Consider the following 22,224-nt stretch of genomic DNA (forward strand, 5'->3'; position numbering starts at 1 on the left):
TTTTTTTTCCTTTCTTCTAGTCTTTTATTTGTTAAGCAGTAGTCTTTAATAATAAATGCCAAAGGAAAGCAACAAACAAAAGCAGGGGTTTTGCATAGTGGATGGGAAATGACTGTGAGCCATGGCAGACCAGAAGTTCCTGTTTTGTTCTCTGGGGCCAGGAGTCTGCAATGTGGTGTGCTCATCTTTCTTCTCCCCCACAAAGGTCTCAAACAGCTTAGATGGGAGGCTGAACATGATGACTGGTCCTAATTTTTGCTATTCAACCATTTTTCTTGATCTTGCTCTCTAACTCCGTACATTCCAGACTGTTCAATGGATTTGTAATAAACTTCCAAGATGAAGGGAAATTTCTTGCTCATTGTTTGCCTGAAATCTTGGCTTGCATTCATCTTATTAAACAAAAAATATACTCCAAAAACGCCCAAGAGTTCAACTACTAAAACTCCTTTAAAGATCTTCTTTGCCACTAGTTCCATAGTGCGGGCCATCCTGAGGTGCTTACACGCAGGACTGCCTATAGTACATACTTCTTAATGCATTGTTACACTCGGTAAGGAAAGGGGACTCTCCAGTCCCCAGATAAAACCCCATGAGCTTTTATTTGAAAATAATGAGCTGAAATCAGAGCAAAGAGAGGTAAAATATGAGAAACTGTAAAATGGACGGCCTTTCCTAAAGGAAAATGCTTATATTAGTGTTGTTATTAGGAGGCTAAGCTTTGAGCAAAATGCAAGGAGAACTGAACACATTAGGTAATGAACCCCAGAGGGAGCTAAAGTAGTTGCAGGTTAGTAGCACCTCCTGGCATCTGAAAGAACCATGCTCAAGTCCACTCAGAAGAAAGCACTCCCAGTTTAGGTCTCCAAGATTCCCACATCCTAAAATGATAAGGTCATAAATATTAGCAAACATGCGAGACAACAAACCAACTTGACTACAAGTGAGCAGAGGGGCTCCTGGCTGGCTCAGTCGGTAGAGCATATGACTCGATCTCAGAGTCATGAGTTCAAGCCCCCACACTGGGTGTGGAGCCTACTTTTTTTTAAGATTTTATTTATTTATTTGAGAGAGAGAAAGCACAAGCAGGGGGAGTGGGAGAAGGAGAAGCAGACTCCCCACTGAGCAGAGAGCCTGACACGGGGACTCAATCCCAGGGCCCTGGGATCATGACCTGAGCTGAAGGCAGACGCTCCACCAACTGAGCCACCCAGGCGTCCCGGGTGTGGAGCCTACTTTAAAAAAATATTAATGAAATTTTAAAAAACAAGTGAGCAAGAACAATCAATACAGAGTTAGTATTGAAAAGCTTCAGATATTGATGAACTATGAAAACATAAAAATAAATGACAAATTATCCAAAAGTATTAGGCGGTTTTGGGAAAACAAAAGTACTTTTATTTTTTTTTAAAAGAATTTATTTATTTATTTGAGAGAGAGAGAGAAACAGCATGAGAGGGGAAAGGGTCAGAGGGAGAAGCAGGCTCCCCGCTGAGCCGGGAGCCTGATATGGGACTCGATCTCGGGACTCCGGGATCATGACCTGAGCCGAAGGCAGTCACTTAACCAACTGAGCCACCCAGGCGCCCAAACAAAAGTACTTTTAGAAATGAAAAGCATAGGGCTGCCTGGGTGGCTCAGTCGGTTAAGCATCTGCCTTCGGCTTGGGTCATGGTCCTGGGGTCCTGGGATCGAGTCCTGCATCGGGCTCCTTGCTCAGCAGAGAGCCTGTTTCTCCTCTCCCTCTACCTACCGCTCCCCATGCTCGTGCTCTCTCGCTCGCTCACGCTCTCTGTCAAATAAATAAATAAAATCTTTGAAAAAAAAGAAATGAAAAACATAGTTGTTGAAACTTGAAAATCAAAGAAAGACTTAATAGCAGATTAGACAAAGAGACAAAGAGAATTTAGTCAATTGGAAGATACAGCTGAAGAAATTACCTAGGATGGAGCACAGAAGACAAGACATATAAAAGGAAATTACATAACCGGAATCCCAGAATGAAAGGGAAAATATAGTGGAGAAATGGCAAAATGTTAACTTTAAAAAGAAAACTGCCAGTTATTTTACCTGCAAAAATGGATTGTTTTGGAATAGCAGAGAATTCCAATCTGGAACAAGCAAGCTAGGGCCAAACCATAGGCAAGTCTGCAGAACAAAAGAGAAGCACACCCTTTTAATACAGAAAAGGGGGGAGTTGGGAGGAGCTGTTATAAACAAAAAGTCCATTGGAATAAACTGGAAGTTGGAAGTATACTGGTTTCTCACTGGCTGAGTTGTGACTCTCTCTTATTGGCTGGGCTGTTGTGGGGATGAGGGTGGAGGAGGGGTGAACTTTCCTCCCTCCTGCTCTCGTAGAGTAAAGTAGTAAAGAAAGTGGTATCCTTTTGTTGTATTTTCAATTGAGGATAAGTGGTAAGGTGTGAGAGCTCACCCTGCTGGCCTCCTGACTCCATTCTAAAGGAGGTTTCCTTTTATTAATTTTCACAAAACAAACAAGGACTAGCACTTTTGCCACTTCTATTCAACATGTTACTGGAAGTTATAACCAAAGAAATTAGTCAAGAGAAAGAAATAAAAGGCATCTAAATTGGAAAGGAAGAAATAAATCTTTCTTCACCAGTGCTATGAATATATATTTTTAATTGCATAAAACTACCCATAACCCACCTACAAAATAGCTAGAATACAAAGAATACAAAGTTTCTATTTACAGGTAAGTAGAAAATAAACATGCAGAGCCAGCTGAGCTAGCTCCAGAGCTCACTCTGGAAAGTCTAGGAGAGACTGTGCAAAAAAAAGAGAAAACGTCAGTGGTGAAAACAAAATCACTTCTGGAAAGAGAAATTCCCACCCTGAGTGGGATTGAAAGTATGTAGGACTAGAGGTGACACTGTTTCTGGTGAAGGGCATTACATCTGTTGGAGGCTTGGTGATGAACAAGAACAGAAATCAACTTGTGGAAATCAAGTGTCCTATAAAAGCAAAAACATCACAAGACGCGAGCCCCTTTCTGTCCCATCTATTAAAGAAATTGCATTTCACTTTATCAACAGTAGAGGGTGCTCCTGGACTAATAAACCTAATACTCCACCCAACTTTCTTATCCCTGCCTACATAAAATCATCTGTTATTTCTGGATCAAGAAATTATAATTTCTAAGTGAACAGAAAACAGCAAATGAGGTAAAAGGTGTTATTGTTCTTGATTTTTCACTGCCTCCTTCCTTGAAATCTCCATTGTCTTTGGGCTTGGCAATAGTACTCATTTGGACCAATGGAATGTGAGTCCAAACAGAAACTTTAAATGTGTGTGTTTGACTCAGTCTCTTGTGCCTCCTGCCATGAGATAAAAATGTCCAACCTGAGAAGACACATGGAACAGGAGCCTCGGCCTGGAGCAGAGCTTCAGTGAACCCAGAGCACTCTTTCTCTCTAGATACCATTTCCCAGTAAAAGGAAGCTGGGATCCTTAGAAAAATTACTGATTCCAAAGCTGGAGCAAAGAAACTGCCAGGTAATCTTGGAACATCTCAGTGTGCCAGAATGCACAAACACTAATGGGGTCTTATGAAAAGGACACAAGAGCTGGATTGAAGGGGTTCCTGCTGGCCAAATTCGAGACAATTTGAGCATCAAAAAGAATAATGATGGTAATGGATTATAATACATATGATAAAGAAAGAATCCAGGAGTCCAGAATCATAGTTTAAAATATAAAGGGGGAGGAGGAGCTTTTCTCCATAGAATTCCAGCTAAGAAATGTAGAAGAAATGACAAAATTAGGAAATCAATTTGCATTCATCAATATACTATTTAATACTTGTAGGGAACTTTAATGAATGCCGAAACCATTGGATGAAAGCTTGATGGGGAATATTTACACGGTCTCAAAGTATCATCCCACAGATTTGTTAGGGAAGGGAAATGATCACCTTTATAACGGAGTGATCTGGTGGGCACCACCTTTACCGTGTGATCACCCTTTGCATCATCAATTTATGGGACAAACTAGCATCATGTGTCCCCTGATGTGATGTAATGGGAAGGACACATCATGCACTGGGTTTTCTCACTAAAAATATTTAACCAAGGGGCACCTGGGTGGCGCAGTTGATTAAGCGTCAGACTCTGGTATAGGCTGAGGACGTGATCTCAGGGTTGTGAGATGGAGTCCCGTGTGAGATTCCCTCTGCTCCTCCCACTCAGGTGCGCTCTCTCTCTCTCTAAAATCAATCAATCAATCTTAAAAAAAATATTTAACCAAAATCTAATAATGAGAAAACAGACAAATTTAGAATGTGGGTTCTACAACACAATAGTCCTAGACTTTTAAAAATGTCCATGTCGACCCCTGGCTCCAGCACCCCTGGGCCCGGCACCCTGGTACCTACAGCCGGAAGTGTCCCATCGCCATCGGGCTCGGTGCCGGGAGCCGCTGCCCCTTTCAGACCCCTGTTTAACGACTTTGGACCGCCCTCCATGGGCTATGTGCAGGCAATGAAGCCACCTGGAGCCCAGGGCTCCCAGAGCACCTACACGGACCTGCTGTCGGTCATAGAGGAGATGGGCAAAGAGATCCGGCCTACCTATGCTGGCAGCAAGAGCGCCATGGAGCGCCTGAAGAGAGGCATCATCCATGCCCCGGCCCTAGTCAGAGAATGCCTGGCAGAGACAGAGCGGAACGCCCGCACGTAACAGGACGCAACTCCGCCACCGAGTCTGGACCTTTCCTGGCCACTGCAGAGCACCTGCTTCTCCCTGGCCTTCACCCCGAGTTGCACTTCCCAACCTGGGCTTCCTGTCCTGTGTCCCTTGGTGGGTGCCCTCCAGGAACCAGGGGGGCTCTCACTTCAGTCGACAGCACTAATTGGGACTTTTTCGAGAGTTAGTAGCGAGGTCGCTGTGAGTCCCACCCATGACCTGCCAACAGTGTTGATCCAACTGGAGCTTGCTCCTTTCTGTGGCCCCCACCACTCAGCACTTACCCAGGACTTTTCACCACTTTTCCCAGACCCCTCCCCTAGCAGGGCCTCCGAAGGCCTGTCACCTCCCTGCCTTGTCTCCTGGGCCATAGCAACTCTTTTTTCAGTGTCTTTTGCTAAATATGCCCTTTTTGTATAAATAAAAGATAATTTGGAGTTGTTCTCTCAAAAAAAAATAAATAAAAAATAAAAATGTCCATGTCATGAAGGACAAAAAAAGTCCAGATACTAGGAGTCTGTTCTAGATTAAAGGTGATTTAAAGAGAGATGATAAGTGAATGTGATGTGTGGTTTTTATTAGATTCTGGATTGGAAAAATTGTATAAAAGGGTATCATACTGATAACTGGAAATTTAAAAATACTAGGCTATGTTATATCAATATTACGTTGGGGGATATGATAATGTTATTCTGTGGTTATAAATACCATATTTTTAGGTTTGACATGCTGAAGTAGTTAGGAGCAAAATGACATGAGGTTTACAACTTCCTTTCAAGTAGTTCAGAAAATGTGTGTGTGTGTGTGTAAGCATGTATGTAGAGAAATAGAGAGATAAAGTAAAAATCTCAATATGTTAACAATTACTGAATCTAGGTGAAGGATTTAAGTGTTCATTGCATTATTCTTTCAATTTCGTGAGGTTGGTAACATATTAAAATTAAAACTTGAGGGGACATAACAAGGAATAAGTCTAACAGAAGATATACAAGCCTCCAAATATACCATAAACATTTGTCAAAAAATCCCAGGACAGGGACTTTAATGTTTCTCAAGAGTTTCATCAAACACACAAACTTTAACAAGTGTTTATAGTGTATTTGCCATGTATATACATTATACTATATATTCTATGTGACCAAGGTCTCTGACCCTCATGGAGCTGACTGACATTGTGTTGCTTTTATCATCCTAAAGTTAGTACCAAGAGGTGTGAAACCAACCTATGAAAGCAACTCACATTGGTTGGACTGTAGATACCACTTAGTGAGTGCTTATTGTGCACTTTCCTTGCAACAGCAAATGCCCTGGGGCAAAAGCCTGACTCCCACCTCCACATGGCTCAGCAGGCAGACGCGGGGTGTAACCTCGCACAAAATATTCAATTTCACTAAGATTTTGGCAAGTGGGTGAGAACATTCCAGATATAAGGCATAGCTGGAGCAAAGGCCTCCACAGCAGGCAAGCCAGGTTCTCTTAATTCAAGATGTCACTTTCCCAGGCCGATGCATAGGATGCAGAGTCATCCAGTCACCGCCCCCCCGCCCCACCCCGGTTCAGTCCAGGACTCCTGGAAGCATGGACTGCTCAATGGGAGTGGAAAAACGTCTGTGCGTTGCAATGGGCCTTGCGATAGATGCTAGTGAGGCAGAGGGCCCTGGTGGGGGCAGAGGTATGGGTTTGCGGCTGACACAGTAGGAGGCTATCGCTTCTCGGCCTTTTGGCTAAGATCAAGTGTAGTGACACAGTAGGAGGCCAATGGACTCAGCGGCCTGGAGGAGCAGGGGAAGGGGGACAAACATTGTAATGTTCTTCCTGTCAGACAACTAATAAATGCTATCTTTCTTCTTTCAGGTTTTTCAGGGAAATCAAGACTCTTTCACACCTGTGGTGAACTCTCTAGACCCGCCACTACTGACTCGCTACCTTAGAATTTACCCCCAGAGCTGGGCACGCCAGATTGCCCTGAGGCTGGAGGTTCTGGGCTGTGAGGCACAGCAGCTGTACTGAGCGGCCAGCACCCCTCTCAGACTTGTCTTCTGCCTCCAAGCCCAGCCTCCAGGTTATTTCCTGCCCCACGATGTCCATGGCGCCATGACTTTTCTGTGTGGTTAAACTACACAGTCCTAGCAGACACTGCCCTGAAGCCTCCCAAATCAATTGTCATTAATCCGGCGTTTCCTGGGAGCGTTGCATTCAGTTGAACTCTTCACCATTTGCGGCAACTGCTCCCAGATTGGCTTTTCCTTCCCATGTTATGAGGAAAGGAGAAAACTCTGGAAAGCATTCTCCTCCTGACAAATTAGGTCTCTCACACAGCCACCACTTCCTCTTTTGTAGAAAAACAGTGTGTTTTAAAGTTGGCAGAAGATATTCATGACGTAAGCATTTCAGATTAGGCTTCATACATTTAAAATAAAACTCTCATTTGTTTCTTATCCTGGTGAAGCATGGAGCAAAACATGTTTGGGGATCATATCACCACAGCCTTGAAGCCAAAGGCAAGTCATCTTAACAATCTGCAAAATGTAGATAATGTAAGAACCAGTACATAAAGTCTATTTTTGCCTCCTTATAGATATAGGTATAGATAGATAACAATTATCTTAGTTGGTCATCCTGGGGCATTGTTAGTGGCATACTCTTACCTCAAAAACTAGTGTTTTTAGACTGAGACTCACAGGTGGGATTCAAGAACCGCCCCCCCATTCCCTGACATTATATACAACATTATGTATGAATGCATATATGCGTTTTTCTGACAACAGTGTCCAAAGATTTCATCAGAGTTTTAAAGGAGCGAATGGCTTTAAAGAGTTCAGTTTAATCTCAGAAGGATGTACAAATAAAGCCATTTGGTCTTAATTCTAATCAACAAGTAAAATAATAGGTTAGGATCACAGAAGTAAAATGACAATGTCCCCTTGAAATTTGTGGTGACCAAGAAAGGTAATAATCATAATAGATTTCTAAAGAGCATATTTTTAATATTCCCGCAGAGAAACAAGGACAATCCATGGCTATCTGGGATAGGAGCTTCACCTGTATAATTCTAGTGATACACTCATTTTACTCCCTCCCTCAGCTAATTTCCTGCTGAAACACAGCAAAAATGAAGCAGGGGAAATTCTATACCGTGACTGGAAACTAGAGTCCCAATTACATAGTTGGAGTTTCAAGGAGTCAGAAGAACATTGAGCTGGTGAAAGCCGAGAGAAAACACTTCTAGTGTGCCACACCCGCCACGCAGGACGAGCCTCCACCTTGCCCATGCTTTGTGCTCTGTGCGTGAGGCCGTGAAGGCTTTACTACTTCTTACATCTGCTTGCCCCCCTCACTATGACTCCACAAACATTTCCTAGATGGCAAAGGGGGCTAGAGGCAAGGATAAACCATAGAGCAGTTGGAGGAAGCATCCAAAGTTGGCAATCCAGAGCAATTTAAAAACAGGAGTTCCTAGTATAAGAGAAAAATGTATTACAATCTCAGAAGAAGTAAGAAAATAAATGCTTTTTTTCCCCAAGCTAGAGCATTTTCTAATAATCCTGCTTGACACTGATCTGACCTTTTGGGGGCATGTAGCACAACTGTCACAGTAGAATCACAAACCACAACCCATGAAGGTACAAAGGGTCATAATTCTGTAAGATTGTCAGGTTAGAGGTTAATTTACAGAAATCAATAAATTGTTTTTCTTAATAGCCTGGTAGAAAAGTTAAGCCCAAAGGTGATATGGTTTTATTTCCTGTAAAAGGTTAGTCACTCTTATGTCTAACTTAATGACCTTGTTTTGGCATTCTTTTCATATTGACTATATACATCTCTATTTCTCAAATGCTCTTGGCCCCAGGCCTTTTGTCTTCCTGCTGGTTTCCTCAATAACTAGTTAAATAAAATCTTGGCACATACAAACAAATGCCTTCGAGACCTGTGTTTTTACACTGGAAATAAAAACAAACAGAGGCACTGAATAGCAGGATGGACACTTTAGAAAACCAAATTAGTGAGTTAGAAAACCAGATTAAATTGAGCTCAGAGTAGAAAGTGATATCATTTACGAGAGGTAAAATAAAATTTTAAAAATTAGAAATGGAGCTTTGATCCAGGAGAAGACTTTGTATAGAGAGAGACTGAAAGAGAAATGGGAGCTGCAAGATGAATAAGTTCTAGAGCTGTGCTGTACAACATTGTGCCTGTGGTTAACAATACTGTAGTGTGCACTTCAAAATTTCACAAGGTGAGCTATGGTAAGTGTTCTTACCACAATAAAAATTCAAAGTTCCTGAAAGACCAGACTGGATGTGGTCAAATAAAACAATAGGAAAAACTTTGGGATAAAATAACAATAATAATCAAACAAATTTGAATCTTCAGATCAGAGTCTGTTAATGCAAAGCAAAATTAAAGAAAGACCAGAACAGGGGCACGTGGGTGGCTCAGTCGTTAAGCGTCTGCCTTCGGCTCAGGTCATGATCCCAGGGCCCTGGGATGGAGTCCCGCATCAGGCTCCCTGCTCCGCAGGAAGTGAGTTATTTGCAAAATCACTGAGATCATAGCAAGTTAATTTTCAGAAGATCAGGAAGCAAATTCACTCTCCTATGACAAATATAGTCTCTAAGTGAACAAATATAATTTTCTGTCACAAACATTTTATCAAACATAATCTCAAGGTTACAAGTCAACAATCTTTGGAAGATACATACTAAAACAAGTCTATTTTTCAATGTTATAGAGAAGTTTAGGGGCGCCTGGGTGGCTCAGTCGGTTGGGCGTCTGCCTTCAGCTGGGTCGTGATCCAGGGTCCTGGGATCGAGCCCCGCGTCAGGCTCCCAGCTCATCAGAGAGCCTGCTTCTCCCTCTCCCTCTGCCTCTCCCCTGCTCATGCTCTCTCAAATAAATAAAATATTTTTTTAAAAAAGAAAAGTTTAGTGTGCAGACTATATAGAAATCCAGCTTTATGATGACAAGATACAGATTTAGACTTAAGTTTATTGTTTATAAAATGTAACAATTTCTAACCTTCCTCGACTATCTCATCACAGGGTGATGACTGACATAGTGCTTCTAGAAAACTTTGTGGGTACAATTTCATCCATATTGCGAACCAAGACTGAGACTATTTATAAAATTTTATCGAGGGATATCTTAAAAGACCTAAATAATTGGGATTAGAAGACTCAATGTTACAAAGATTTCCGTTCTTCACAGACAGATCTACAGATTCAACCAATCTCAATCTAACTTCCTGCATTTTCTCATTGTGGAATCAAGCATGTGGAAATGTAAAAGGCCAAGAATAGCCAAAATATTCCCAATATCAGATAGCAACATTTATTTTATTTTTTAAGATTTTTTATTTATTTTTAAGTAATCTTTATAACCAACATGGGGCTCAAACTCACAACTCTGAGATCAAGAATCACATGTTCTCCTGACTGAGCCAACCAAGTGCCCCAGCAACATTTATTTTAAAGCTATAGTAATTGGGGCGCCTGGGTGGCTCAGTCAGTTAAGTGTCTGCCTTTGGCGCAGGTCATGATCCCAGGGTCCTGGGATCGAGTCCCACATTGGGCTCCCTGCTCAGTGGGGAGCCTGCTTCTCCCTCTCCCTCTGCCGCTTCCCCTGCTTGTGCTTTCTCTCTCTCACTCTCTGTCAAATAAATAAATAAAATCTTAAAAAAAAATAAAGTCACAGTAATTAAGACAACGTGGTATTGACACAAGTGCAGATCAATAGACTAGTGGAACATATTAGAATCCAGAAGTAGACCCACATTATATATGGACACTTGATTTATGACAAAATAGCTCTCCAGAACAGTGGTACAGGGTCAATCAGAAATCCATATGAAAAATTGAAATTTGGGGCACCTAGCTGGCTCAGTCAGTAGAGCATGGGACTCTTGATCCCGGAGTCATGAGTTTGACCCCCACCTTAGAGGTAGTGATTACTAAAAATAAGTAAATAAATAAACTTAAAAAAAAGAGAAAGCGATTTTTTTAAAAAAAGAAATTTGACCCCTTCCTCACACTATACAAAAATAAAATCAGTTTTAAGGTAATTAAAGCTCTCTGAACAACAAACAATAAAACTTCTAGGAGGGTCATGGACAGGTTTCTTAAACAGCATCCCGAAAACCACTAACCATGAAAGAAAAGATTGATAAATGTGACTACATTTAGATTCAGATTTTCTGTTCATTCACAGAGCGGGAGAAGATATTTGTACAATTGACAAATGGATGTGGAGCTGGTGGAACTCTCTTCTGCTGTTTTCTGGAAAAGAGTCTGGCATTATCTACCAAAGTTGGGCATGTGGATGCCCTACGATAATTCTCTTGGGTAATGACCTAAGAGTAGAATTGTCATGTGAGCCATGAGACAGGGGAGCACCATCCGTAAGAGCTCCAAACTGGAAACCAGCTCTCTTGCATATGTTTCCTAGTGGCTCGTTTCTTTTTAAAGATTTTATTTATTTATTTGACAGAGAGACACAGCGAGAGAGGGAACACAAGCAGGGGGAGTGGGAGAGGGAGAAGCAGGCTCCCCGCCGAGCAGGGAGCCCGATGTGGGGCTCGATCCCAGGATCATGAGGTGAGCCAAAGGCAGACGCTTCACCAACTGAGCCACCCAAGTTCCCCTTTAGTTGCTCATTTTAATTGCTGTATACTATTATGTTATTTGGTGTATATCACAATTTATCCATTGTTTTTCTGATAGAACTCTAATACATCATTTATGCTGGTTCTTCTATGGAGGGGATCCTCTTTTCTTAAAAATTAACTTGTATGATGGGGCGCCTGGGTGGCTCAGTTGGTTGAACATCCAGCTCTTGGTTTCCGTTCAGGTCATGGTCTCAGGGGTAGTGGGATTAAGGCCCAGGTTGAGCTCTGCACTCGGCAGGGAGTCTGCTTGAGATTCTCTCTCTCTGCCCCTCCCCCCACTCACCTGCATGCTCGCTCTCTCTGTCTCTGTCTCTCTCTAAAATAAATAAGTCTTTAAAAAAATTAATTTGTAAGAGTTCTTTGTATGTTGAGAATATTAACCTATTTGTCATATATGCTACGAAATGTATTACCTAATTTGTCATTTGTCATTTATATTTATTTACAATATTTTGTTTTATGAAAGCTTTACATTTTTTATGCAATAAATTTATCATCAGTACTTTCAAATATGGTTTGGGGTTTTATAACATGCTTAAAGTAGCTTTTTCCACACCAAGATTATAAAAACATTCACCCATATTTTATTCCAATATGTATATGATTTCATTTTTGTTTAGTCCTTGATCCATCTAGAATTTATTTTTTTTTAAGATTTTACTTATTTGACAGAGAGAGACACAGCGAGAGAGGGAACACAAGCAGGGGGAGTGGGAGAGGGAGAAGCAGTCTTCCCGCCGAGCAGGGAGCCCGATGTGGGGCTCAATCCCAGGACCCTGGGATCACGACCTGAGCCGAAGGCAGACACTTAATGACTGAGCCACCCAGGCGCCCCTAAATTTATTTTTGTGTGTAGGGCCTTTCCTTCAGTGCATCCAAATGAATAGCTGATCATATTAAACCATCTCTCTTTTCTCCACTAAAAAGAAATGCCACTTTTATCATTTATTAAAGTCCCATGTGTACACTATTGTAAAGTATAGTAGATACCATGTGGCAAATAAAATATCTGGGAATTCTTCAAGCCTAAAAGGAAACACAGATGTTTGTACATAGACAGAAAAAGATGCCTCTATGTTTAGCTGTCAGAGAGAGGTGAGGGGAGGGTCATATGCGTAGATGATATCACAAGGGATGATAGAGTTCTATTTGGAATTTTAGAGACCTTAGGAGAAGACTCTGACCAGCGTCTTCTGTAGACTAGTTCTATTAGACTGAAGCCTAATTCACTGGCTTCTTTGGATCCCTTGTCACTAAGTCAATTTTCAGGTAAGTGGCTTCCCACCTGACATGGGTCTCTTTAAGCCCTATCAAACAATAGATGAATGTATTAGTTACAAATGTCTTAAGTAATAGAAAGTCCAGATTAGGGGGCACCTGGGTGGCTTGGTTGGTGAAGCATCTGCGTTCGGCTCAGGTGATGATCCCGGAGTCCCGGGATCAAGCCCCGTGTCGGGCTCCTTGCTCGGTGGAGAGCCTGCTTCTCCCTCTGCCCCTTACCCTGCTCCGGCTCTCTTTATTTGAGAGCGAGACAGCGAGAGAGGGAACACAAGCAGGGGGACTGGGAGAGGGAGAAGCAGGCTTCCCACTGAGCAGGGAGCCCGATGCGGGGCTCGATCCCAGGACCCTGGGATCATGACCTGAGCCGAAGGCAGACGCTTAATGACTGAGCCACCCAGGCGCCCCTAAATAAATAAAATCTTAAAAAAAAAAAAAGTCCAAATTAGAATGGCTCAAATAGGGGTTATTTTTTCTCATACCAAGCAGCCTAGGGGTTATTTTTTTCTCATACCAAGGGAAAATGGTAGCACCATCTCTTTTACCAAGACAGGAGAAAGTCTTCCCAGAAGCTACCCAACAGATTTCTGTTAGTCCTCATTGTCCAGACTACGTCACCTAACCATTGCTAGCTGCAAGGATGGCTGGGAAAGGCAGGCTTCAGCTTCTCTAGTTCCTCCAGTAAGTGAATAAGGGATGGGAAGGACTGTTGCCTTAGGCAATAAAAAAAATTTGCTATCCATTCATTCATTGAAAAACAATTTATCGGGGCGCCTGGGTGGCTCAGTCGGTTAAGCGTCTGCCTTTGGCTCAGGTCATGATCCCAGGGCCCTGGGATTGAGCCCCACGTCGGGCTCCCTGCTCAGCGCAGAGTCTGCTAGAGATCCTCTCTCTCTCCCTCTCCCTCTGTCCCTCCCCCGCTGGTCATTCTCTCTAAAAAACAGAAACAAAACCCCACCATTTTCTAACTTTTCAGACAAAGCTGCTGTGGAAAGAGCCAAGTAAAAGGACATCTCCCTTTGGCCAAACGAGCTAGGAGTACAGCTGAGTGGCCTTAAGGAGAATCCATGGAGCCCAAGAAGCTGCTGAACATTGGATTTCTGCTGTGTTCCATGAGTTGCCTCTTGTTGGAGACTGCAGCTTCCTCTACATCACCTTTATCTGCCTTTGGAATACAAGACAAAGCGGGATCGAAACCACGCTCAAGGGGTGTGTTTGCTGTCAGGATCAATGTTCCTACTATCTTTGTGAAACATAAGACTCACGTCTCAGGTCAGGAAAAGCTGATTTTGTATTGAAAAATAGTGTTCACAGGGACACCTGGGTGGCTCAGTCAGTTAAGTGGCTGACTCTTGATTTTGGCTCGGGTCATGATCTCAGGGTCCTGAGATCAAGCCCCAAACCGGACTCTGCTTGGCGGGGAGTCTGCTTAGGATTCTCTCTCTCCTTCTCCCTCTGCCCCCGCCCCCCTGCTTATGCTGTCTCTCATTCTCTCTCAAATAAATAAATTAAATCTTTATTTTTTTCAAAGATTTTATTCATTTATTTGACAGAGAGAGCACAAGCAGGGGGAGCAGCAGAGGGAGGGGAAGAAGCAGACGCCCCGCTGAGCAGGGAGCCCCACATGGGCTCAATCCCAGGACCCTGGGATCATGACCTGAGTCCAAGGCAGACGCTTAACCTACTGAGCCACCCTGAGCCACCCAGGGCCCCCAATAAATAAGTCTTAAAAAAAAAAAAAGAAAAATAGTGTTTACAGTAAAGCAAACTATTCTGGTTTGGTCAATTTAGATCAACAAGTACTAACCCACCGACTGTGCACCAAGCCCTTTGCAGAATGACATGGATTAGGAGTTCACAGATGGGCAGCCAAACCCATAGATGCCAACCTTCTGTGAAATATGACAAAGGCTCCCTGAGGACAAAGGAATAATTAAAGTTGTTTGTGGGAAGGGGTTAGGGAAGACTTGTTCTCAAAGCCCAGCTGCTGACATGCACACATATAGTGCTCAGATCTTTTCACTATGACCTCAAAACAACCCTTGAGATATCTGGGGCAGAGATTATTATTTCTGTTTGACATACAAGGAGGCACAGATGATATTCATCCCTTGAAAGTCTTGGAGGCATCACAGCAAAGTAGTTAAGAATATGGGCTCTGGGGGTGCCTGGGTGGCTCAGTCGTTAAGCGTCTGCCTTCGGCTCAGGTCATGATCCCGGGGTCCTGGGATCAAGCCCCGCATCGGGCTCCCTGCTCCGCGGGAAGGCCGCATCTCCATCTCCCTCTGCTGCTCCCCCTGCTTATGTACGTGTGCTCTCTCCCTGTCAAATAAATAAATATTTTTTAAAAAAGAACATGGGCTCTGGGCAACTACAAGACCATGATATCTGGGACAATGATTTGAACTTGAACCAGGGTTCACATCCCAGCCTTCTCACGTACTTGATCTCTCCTCATTGAACATCTGTGCTTTTTCTGCAGAAAACCACAGGTTCTGGCTCAGTAACTTCAGAGATTACTTGTGGGATCTCATCAAGAGCTCCATACCTCCAGCAGCTATTTTTGCTTTTCTTCTCACCATAGTCCTAGAGGGGACCCTCTGCTGCCTCACGTAAGCTGCTGTGGGGTGAAGAGAGGGAGGGAGACCTGAGGGGGCAGCAGAGCAATCAAGTTCCCCACCAGCCTATACATCTATAATTATGGGAAAGTTTTAAGGAAGGTAATTCTTGTTTTATCCAACCCACCCCATCCATTACCAGCAACTTACAGGTAACATTGAATAACCAGCGTTTCCAGCTGATTTTTTTTCTTGCTAACTTCATTAACTCCTAATTATCTTTCCTTTTGGTTCAGGAATTATACATGGAAAATATACAATTAACTATGTTTTCAAGTGTCACAAATTCAAAATTCAAATTCAAAATTTGCCACAATATTTATCTATATAAACCACATGAGGTCAAAGAGATCCCTGAAATAGTTAACAAAATAAACATAGGTAGAAAAACCTTAATTTTATTAATCCAATCAGAATTGACCAGAAGATGACTACTGGCCTGTCTCTGTCCTAGTTGCTAGTGAGACAACTGAATACCTGTCTGGTGGGTCAATGCTATGGCGGGAGACGGAGTCCAAGTGGGAGAAGCTATGAGAGGGTTGTTCAAACTGCACAATCTAATAAAGTGACTGAGGGCAAAGATCAGCTAAGGGTGTGGCATCCCCACCTAAGACTCCTGATAATCTGAAATGATCACAGGATCAAGAACCTGTCTAGGAAACTACCCTGGACATGGTTACTGACACATAGAACTGATTGGAGCCAAACAGATGTCAGCTAAGTTTTTGAGAGAACTGTATTGCCAAAGAAACTGTGAGCCAGAACTAAATGTGTGAGCCTTAAAACAGTATTTGGACCTCTGATCTTCCATGAGAAGGACACAGGCTTTGAAGTTTCCTAGGATGGCATGCTCCCCAACACTTGCTTCAGTCACAGCCACAGAGAATAATGGACAGGAAGAACCTCCGAGAAGGTGGGCAGTGGGCCACAGAGCTTCTCCTATAAAGCAGATCAGGCCTAATCAATATGTCTGCCCAGCAGGATTGCAGGATTACTTACAGAGCAAATGACTGCTGTGTGTCTCCCATTATTCATTTTTCCAAATGGGAATGTTTATGGTGGTTATACTCTTCCTGCTCCATCCTTGTATTTGGGGTGTGGAGATCAGGAGCAGATAACTTGTTTTACTTAATAAGTCACTCAAACCAAGAGGAGCTGCACCCAGATTTGAGAGAACCAAGCATCACCCAGGTACTTTGGACTTTGAGCTGGATACAATTATAAATTGGATTTTCATCTCGTGATAAAATTGTGCCACAAGTCAGTTGTCGTGGAAGCGGACAGACAGGAGTTCTGTGTTCAGGGTATTATCAGGGATCAACACCTGTGGAGTGTGTGGGGAGGAAGGGAGAAGTCAAACTGCTTTGCAAGCCCAACAAAGCCTCCATTGACCCCATCAGAGTTGTCCTACATTAGCCTGAAGTGGCTAAAACTTTTTTTTTTTTTTGAGAGAACAAGGGATGGGGGGCAGAGGGAGAGAGAGAATCTCAAGCAGTCTCCACGCCCGGTACAGAGCCCGATGCAGGGGCTCGATGCCAGAACCCTGAGATCATGACTTGAGCCGAAATCAAGAGTCGGAGGCTTAACTGACTGAGCCACCCAGGCGCCCCTGAAGTGGCTGAGATTTTATAGAGGCTGTGTGTTGACAACACTCTCAGCAACTAGAGAAATAAGGCTCTTCTCAAGGGGGATCCCGAGTGGCATATTTCCATGTGCCCCACAGGGTGGCTGTATTCCACATATGGAAGGAAAAATGAAACAGATATCCGACAGAGAAAGGCTGCATTTCCCAACTAAAGAAGCCAGGACTCAAGTCAAGATATATCTGATTCTCCATCTCTTGAGTCATCGTTGCTCAAACTCTGGCCAGCAAGCCAGCTGCATCGGAAGCATCTGAGGTATCGGTTCAACATACATATTCAGAAGGACTTCTGTGGAGATAAAGCAGGCAACATGCCAGAAGAAATACTTCCTTCTTTGAAGTAGATGCCTCAACCTGAGGAGAAGAACCATTAAGGCCTGGCTGGGAACAAGCAAGCTGGCTCGTGAAAGAAACACCAGTGAGGACAGTGAGGGCAAAAGGGAAGGCAAGATACAGCAAAACAAAAGAAGACTTTGATGAAGAAATATAAAAGGAGATAGGCAAGACAGGATTTAAAAAGCCAGAACCATTAAATAGACATAAGTAATTTACATAAAAAACCTTATTTAGTGATTAAGAAATATTTCCGTGAAACTAATATGAAAGGAAACACTGATAGATGCAGGGGGCACATAATTAACTTCTTTGTAGAAGAGGACCAAAATAATACAACAGGAAAAGAACACTTCGAGGTATAATTTTTTAAATGTTGCCATAATAAAGGAAGCTTTGAGTCTATCGTCATAAAAGCACACGAAGTCCCAGGAAACATTGGCACTTGATACTGGGCACATAGTAGACTTTCAATAATACGGATTTTTTTTTATTATTTTTATTTTTTTAAGATTTTTATTTATTTATTTGAGAGAGAGAGAGAATGAGAGATAGAGAGCACGAGAGCGAAGAGGGTCAGAGGGAGAAGCAGACTCCCTGCTGAGCAGGGAGCCCGATGCGGGACTTGATCCCGGGACTCCGGGATCATGACCTGAGCCGAAGGCAGTCGCTTAACCAACTGAGCCAGCCAGGCGCCCAATACTAATTTTTTTAAAAAAAGATTTTATTTTTAAGTAATCTCTACCCCCAATGTGGGGCTTGAACTCACAACTCCAAGATCAGGAGTCGCATGCTCCATCAACTGAGCCGGCCCAGTGCCCCAATAATACTGATTTTTTAAAAATACATTTCCCTAGGGCCTGGGTGGCTCTGTCAGTGAAGCGTCTGCCTTTGGCTCAGGTCATGATCTCAGGGTCCTGGGTTCAAGCCCTGCATCGGGCTCCCTGCTTGGTGCGGAGTCTGCTTCTCCCCCTCCCTCTGTGTGCTCTCTCTTTCTCTGTCTCTCAAATAAATAAAATCTTAAAAAAAAGAAAACATTTCACTGTGAGGATTGGAAAGAGTTTCTCTGTGCCTCTTATCCTATACAGCACTAGCTAAGTGCTTCGTTGCCTGAGGAAATCATCATGGAAGCCTTGTTCATCTCTCAGTGCTCTGGTGGCAATTAGGGACGTTGACTGGCGCTAACAAGTATGCAAAGAAACATGTATAAGGAATTTTTAGTATGATTTATAATAGTGAAAAAATAGAAACAACTTAAATGTCCATTGGCTGGTTAAAGAAAGCACCGAATGTTCATACCATGAGTACTATGTAGTCACCAAAATGTTGTTGTAGAGGATAATTACATGGAATCATATTCAAGAAATATTAAGTGGGGAAAAGCGGACTATAACAGAGGATATACAATTTAAACTAATTTGTTATTAGAAACTAAGGGCACCTGGGTGGGTGGCTCATTCGGTTAAGCATCAGACTGTTGATGTCAGTCTGGGTCTTGATCTCTGGGCCGTCAGTTCAAGCCCGGTGTTGGGCTCTGCTATATCATGGAGCCTACTTAAAAACAAAAAAAAAACAAAAATTAATTTAAAAAACTATACATACAGGGTAAAAAGCTTTTAAGGATCTAACCAAAGTATTAGACATTGGTTATCTCCTTGTGGTGGTAAATGGGTGGTTGTAATTATTTTTTTTTAAAGATTTTATTTATCTACTTGACACAGAGAGAGACACAGCGAGAGAGGGAACATAAGCAGGGGGAGTGGGAGAGGGAGAAGCAGGCTCCCCACTGAGCAGGGAGCCCGATGTGGGGCTCGATCCCAGGACCCTGGGATCATGACCCGAGCCAAAGGCAGATGCTTAACCAACTGAGCGCCCGGGTGGTTGTAATTATTATTACTATTGTTGTTTTATTGATTTTCATCTAACTGCACTTCCTAATCTTTTCAGAACAAATTGTGTTGTTTAGTTAGTAAGTTTTTTAGCAAATACTTTATTTTCTTAAAAGATTTGTCTATTTGAGAGAGAGAGTGTAAGTGGGAAGGGGCAGAGGGAGAGGGAAAGAAAGAATCTTTAGCAGACTCTGAGCACAGAGCCCAGTGTGGGGCTTGATCCCACGACCCATGAGATTAGGGCCAGAGCTGAAACCAAGAGTCAGACACTTAACTGAAAAGCTACCTAACCATACTTCTACATCTACCTCCAATCCCAACCATACGATGGTAGTAACATTCATACTCTTATTTTCTCAAGTCATCAAAGCATTTTGTCTGAATGAAATCATGTGGTTCATATTAAGAGGAGACATTGTCCAAAATCATATCTTGGGAAATGTAATGTAACTACAAAGTAACTCTGTGCAAACCAGGCCACTGTATAGGAATTTAAACTTAGTTCATTCATTTCTCTTCTTTTCCCAGTATTCTTGTAGGTGAACCAGTCCAGTGAAGCTCTAGAAGATTCAGTTGGGCAGAGTATGCTATTTGCTTACAACAAGGAAGTACCCATGAATTAAAATTAAATTGTCTTCCATCTTAAACTATCTTTGTATTTATTTTCTCCTTAAAAACACTGAGAAATGCTGATGTGCACACAGGCACAGAAATTTGTTCACATGGACAGTCTTTCACTGTGCGTGCTATTTTGTAGCCTACTGTTTTTTTCACTATATGACAAATCATGGATATCTTTCCATGTCAGTAAATGTATGTCTATATCATCGTAAGCGGTTGCCTAGTATTCCTTGCAGTGGATATGACGTAAGTCATTTAACCACCCCCCTTTTTCCAATAATTACTTAGGGTGTTTCTACTTGTCTACTCTTATAATATATATTATAAAATGATACTATTATAAATGTAATGCTGGTAATAGTTTTACAAATTATCAATTTGCTTTTCCCCTTTGCTGTTCTGGGGTTGAAAGCATTCAGTGGACACTTACAGCTACTGCGAGCCTGGCGGGTAACCCCCCAGACAGTAATCCCGGCTCTCGTGGAGCACTGTGCCCATGGGAGGGATCCAGATCATTGAGCCAAGAGGTGTTCTGAGCAGAAGGCACAGCGGGGCACAAGTGCTGGGACAAGAGCACCCCTGGTATATGTTCGAAAGCAGCAAACAAACCAGAGTGAGGGCCGAGTAGGTCCCAGTGGGCCAATGAATGGATTTGGGTGGGCGTGGTAAGGGAGCCAACAGAACATTTGGCGCAGAGAAGGGAGATAATTTGGTAGATGTTTTTATAGGGTCATCTCAGCTGCCATGTTGAGAATATAGGGGAGCAGAGACAGAAGCCGGGAGACTAGTCAGGTGAGAGACAACTTCGCTTGGACCAGGGTGGGGAGCAGCCAAGTTGCGGGCAGGATCTAAGTTGGATGAGTATGGGAGAGAGCGAGGCTTCAAGGGTGCCTCCCAGGCTTGTGGCCTGAGCAAGTGAAGAAGGGATGGAGTCGCCATTTACTGAGCAGAGGCAAAAGGCTGGAAGGTAGGAATTTGCTACATGGAAAATGCAAAGAGAAAGAAAGACGGAAGGGGTACTCTAATCTAGGGAGCTGTCAGCCACAGGCCACACCACAGGCCAAGGTGAACTTAGATAAGACTGAAAGAGGCTGCTGGGAGCAAGATCAAACCAAAAGACCATGGGCTGCACTAGAGGCCGACAGGGGACAGGTGGACAAAGTGAACAAATCTGTCGCCCCCTCCTCCTTGGCATCACCAGCCCCGCCTTCTAACACCATAGCCTTGCCTGTTTTTAAACTTTATAAAACCTCAATCATATGTATGTATTCTTCTGTGGTTTTCTTTGTTTACTTGCTGTATGTTCTGAGATTCTCCCAGGCTGATACTTGAAAAGAGCTCTACTTATTTAGACCATCAACTGTAGAAGGACGTTTCTACTGTTTCTGGGTTTGGGGTTTTTTTTCCCTCTCTCAATAAAGCTTCTATAAACATTATTGCCCGTCTCGCAGTGCACATGTAGGAGAGTTTCCCTACAGGATATACCCTGTGATTGACTTGCTGGGTCCAAGGGTAAGTGCACCCCCACCCACGATCAGTGATTGCACCGATTTACACACCTGCCAGCAGTAGGGGTGTAACGTTCCCAGTGTCCCGCCCGCTTGAGGACGTGAAACATCATCAGTCCTTTTTCGTAGTTCGCCCATCTGGTGCATGAGAAATTATACCCTGTCATTTTCTTACTTTGTATTTCCCTAATAACTGATGAGACCGAAGACCTTTTCATGTGTTTATGGATCATTTGTCTTTCTCTTCTATGAAATTCTTATTAATGAATTTTGCCCACTTTTCTAATTTGTAGTTTCAGTTGTTCTTCTGTAGGCATTCTTTACATATTCTGTATACCATTGTTTTGAATGCTATTGATGTGGAAAATACCTTCTCCCAGTTCGAGGATTGCATTTTCACTCTTGATGAGATGTATTTTGAAGAGGGGACATACTTACTGTAAAGTGGTCAAATTTGGCAATCACTTTCTTCTAAGAAATCCTTTTCTACCCCAGTGTCATAAAGGAAGTCTCCTACATTGTCTTCTAAAAGTTTTGTGCTTTTGCCTTTCACTTTTAAGTCCTTAAGCTACCAAACTAAGTTTTATATGGTGCGCGGTAGAGTCCAGTTTTTTTTAATTTTATGTATTTGTTTGACAGAGAGCGTGCGCAAGCAGGGGGAGAAGGAGGCAGAGGGGTGTGGGGCTCCATCCCAGGACCCCGGGATCATGACCTGAGCCAAAGGCAGACACTCAACTCACTGAGCCACCCAGGCAACCCCAATTGTATTTTTTTAGTATTGTGAGAAGCTATACTTTTCCATTCATGAACTTTGACCTGAATTTCTGTGCCTAAAGGCAGTTCTAGGAATTGAGAAAAACAGATAATTGCAATAAATTCCAAGAAGCAATAATTTCCAAGGAGCAAACCCAGATTCTGAGCAATGAGCACCCTGAACTGGAACTGGCTGCCCAGAAAAAGGCTGTATG

General features: G+C 42.9%; 2 protein-coding genes and 2 pseudogenes across 2 annotated transcripts in view; 3 read left to right on the forward strand and 1 right to left on the reverse strand.

Moving 5' to 3' along the window:
• The window catches only part of F8 (coagulation factor VIII), a 138,008-nt gene extending 129,409 nt beyond the window's left edge, over positions 1 to 8,599 (forward strand). The window contains exon 26 of the mRNA XM_028094884.2: positions 6,558 to 8,599. Within this exon, the coding sequence (XP_027950685.1) occupies positions 6,558 to 6,713 (156 nt within the window). The 3' untranslated portion in view covers positions 6,714 to 8,599. The remainder of the gene's footprint in view (positions 1 to 6,557) is intronic.
• LOC114201920 (protein CEBPZOS pseudogene) lies at positions 90 to 511 on the reverse strand (annotated as a pseudogene).
• Positions 4,356 to 5,158, forward strand: LOC114201921 (cyclin-dependent kinase 2-associated protein 2 pseudogene; annotated as a pseudogene).
• Positions 8,600 to 13,712: 5,113 nt separating the features above from the next.
• Positions 13,713 to 19,683, forward strand: SMIM9 (small integral membrane protein 9). The gene is made up of 3 exons (XM_028094883.1): positions 13,713 to 13,854; positions 15,128 to 15,257; positions 19,656 to 19,683. The coding sequence occupies exons 1-3, from the start codon at positions 13,713 to 13,715 to the stop codon at positions 19,681 to 19,683; spliced, it is 300 nt and encodes a 99-aa protein (XP_027950684.1).
• Positions 19,684 to 22,224: the final 2,541 nt, after the last annotated feature.

The sequence above is a fragment of the Eumetopias jubatus genome, unplaced genomic scaffold (genome assembly GCF_037043125.1).
Source record: "Eumetopias jubatus isolate StellerSeaLion01/CBP00866 unplaced genomic scaffold, mEumJub1_p1.0 scaffold_60, whole genome shotgun sequence".
Classification (NCBI taxonomy): Eukaryota; Metazoa; Chordata; class Mammalia; order Carnivora; family Otariidae; genus Eumetopias; species Eumetopias jubatus.

Excerpts from the sequence above, each read along its gene's own strand:
- SMIM9 (XM_028094883.1), top strand. The coding sequence starts at position 13,713 with ATGGAGCCCAAGAAGCTGCTGAACATTGGATTTCTGCTGTGTTCCATG. Across the intron at positions 13,855-15,127 it reads ATCGAAACCACGCTCAAGGG|AAAACCACAGGTTCTGGCTC; the intron begins GTGTGTTTGCTG and ends CTTTTTCTGCAG. Across the intron at positions 15,258-19,655 it reads GGGACCCTCTGCTGCCTCAC|TATTCTTGTAGGTGAACCAG; the intron begins GTAAGCTGCTGT and ends TTCTTTTCCCAG.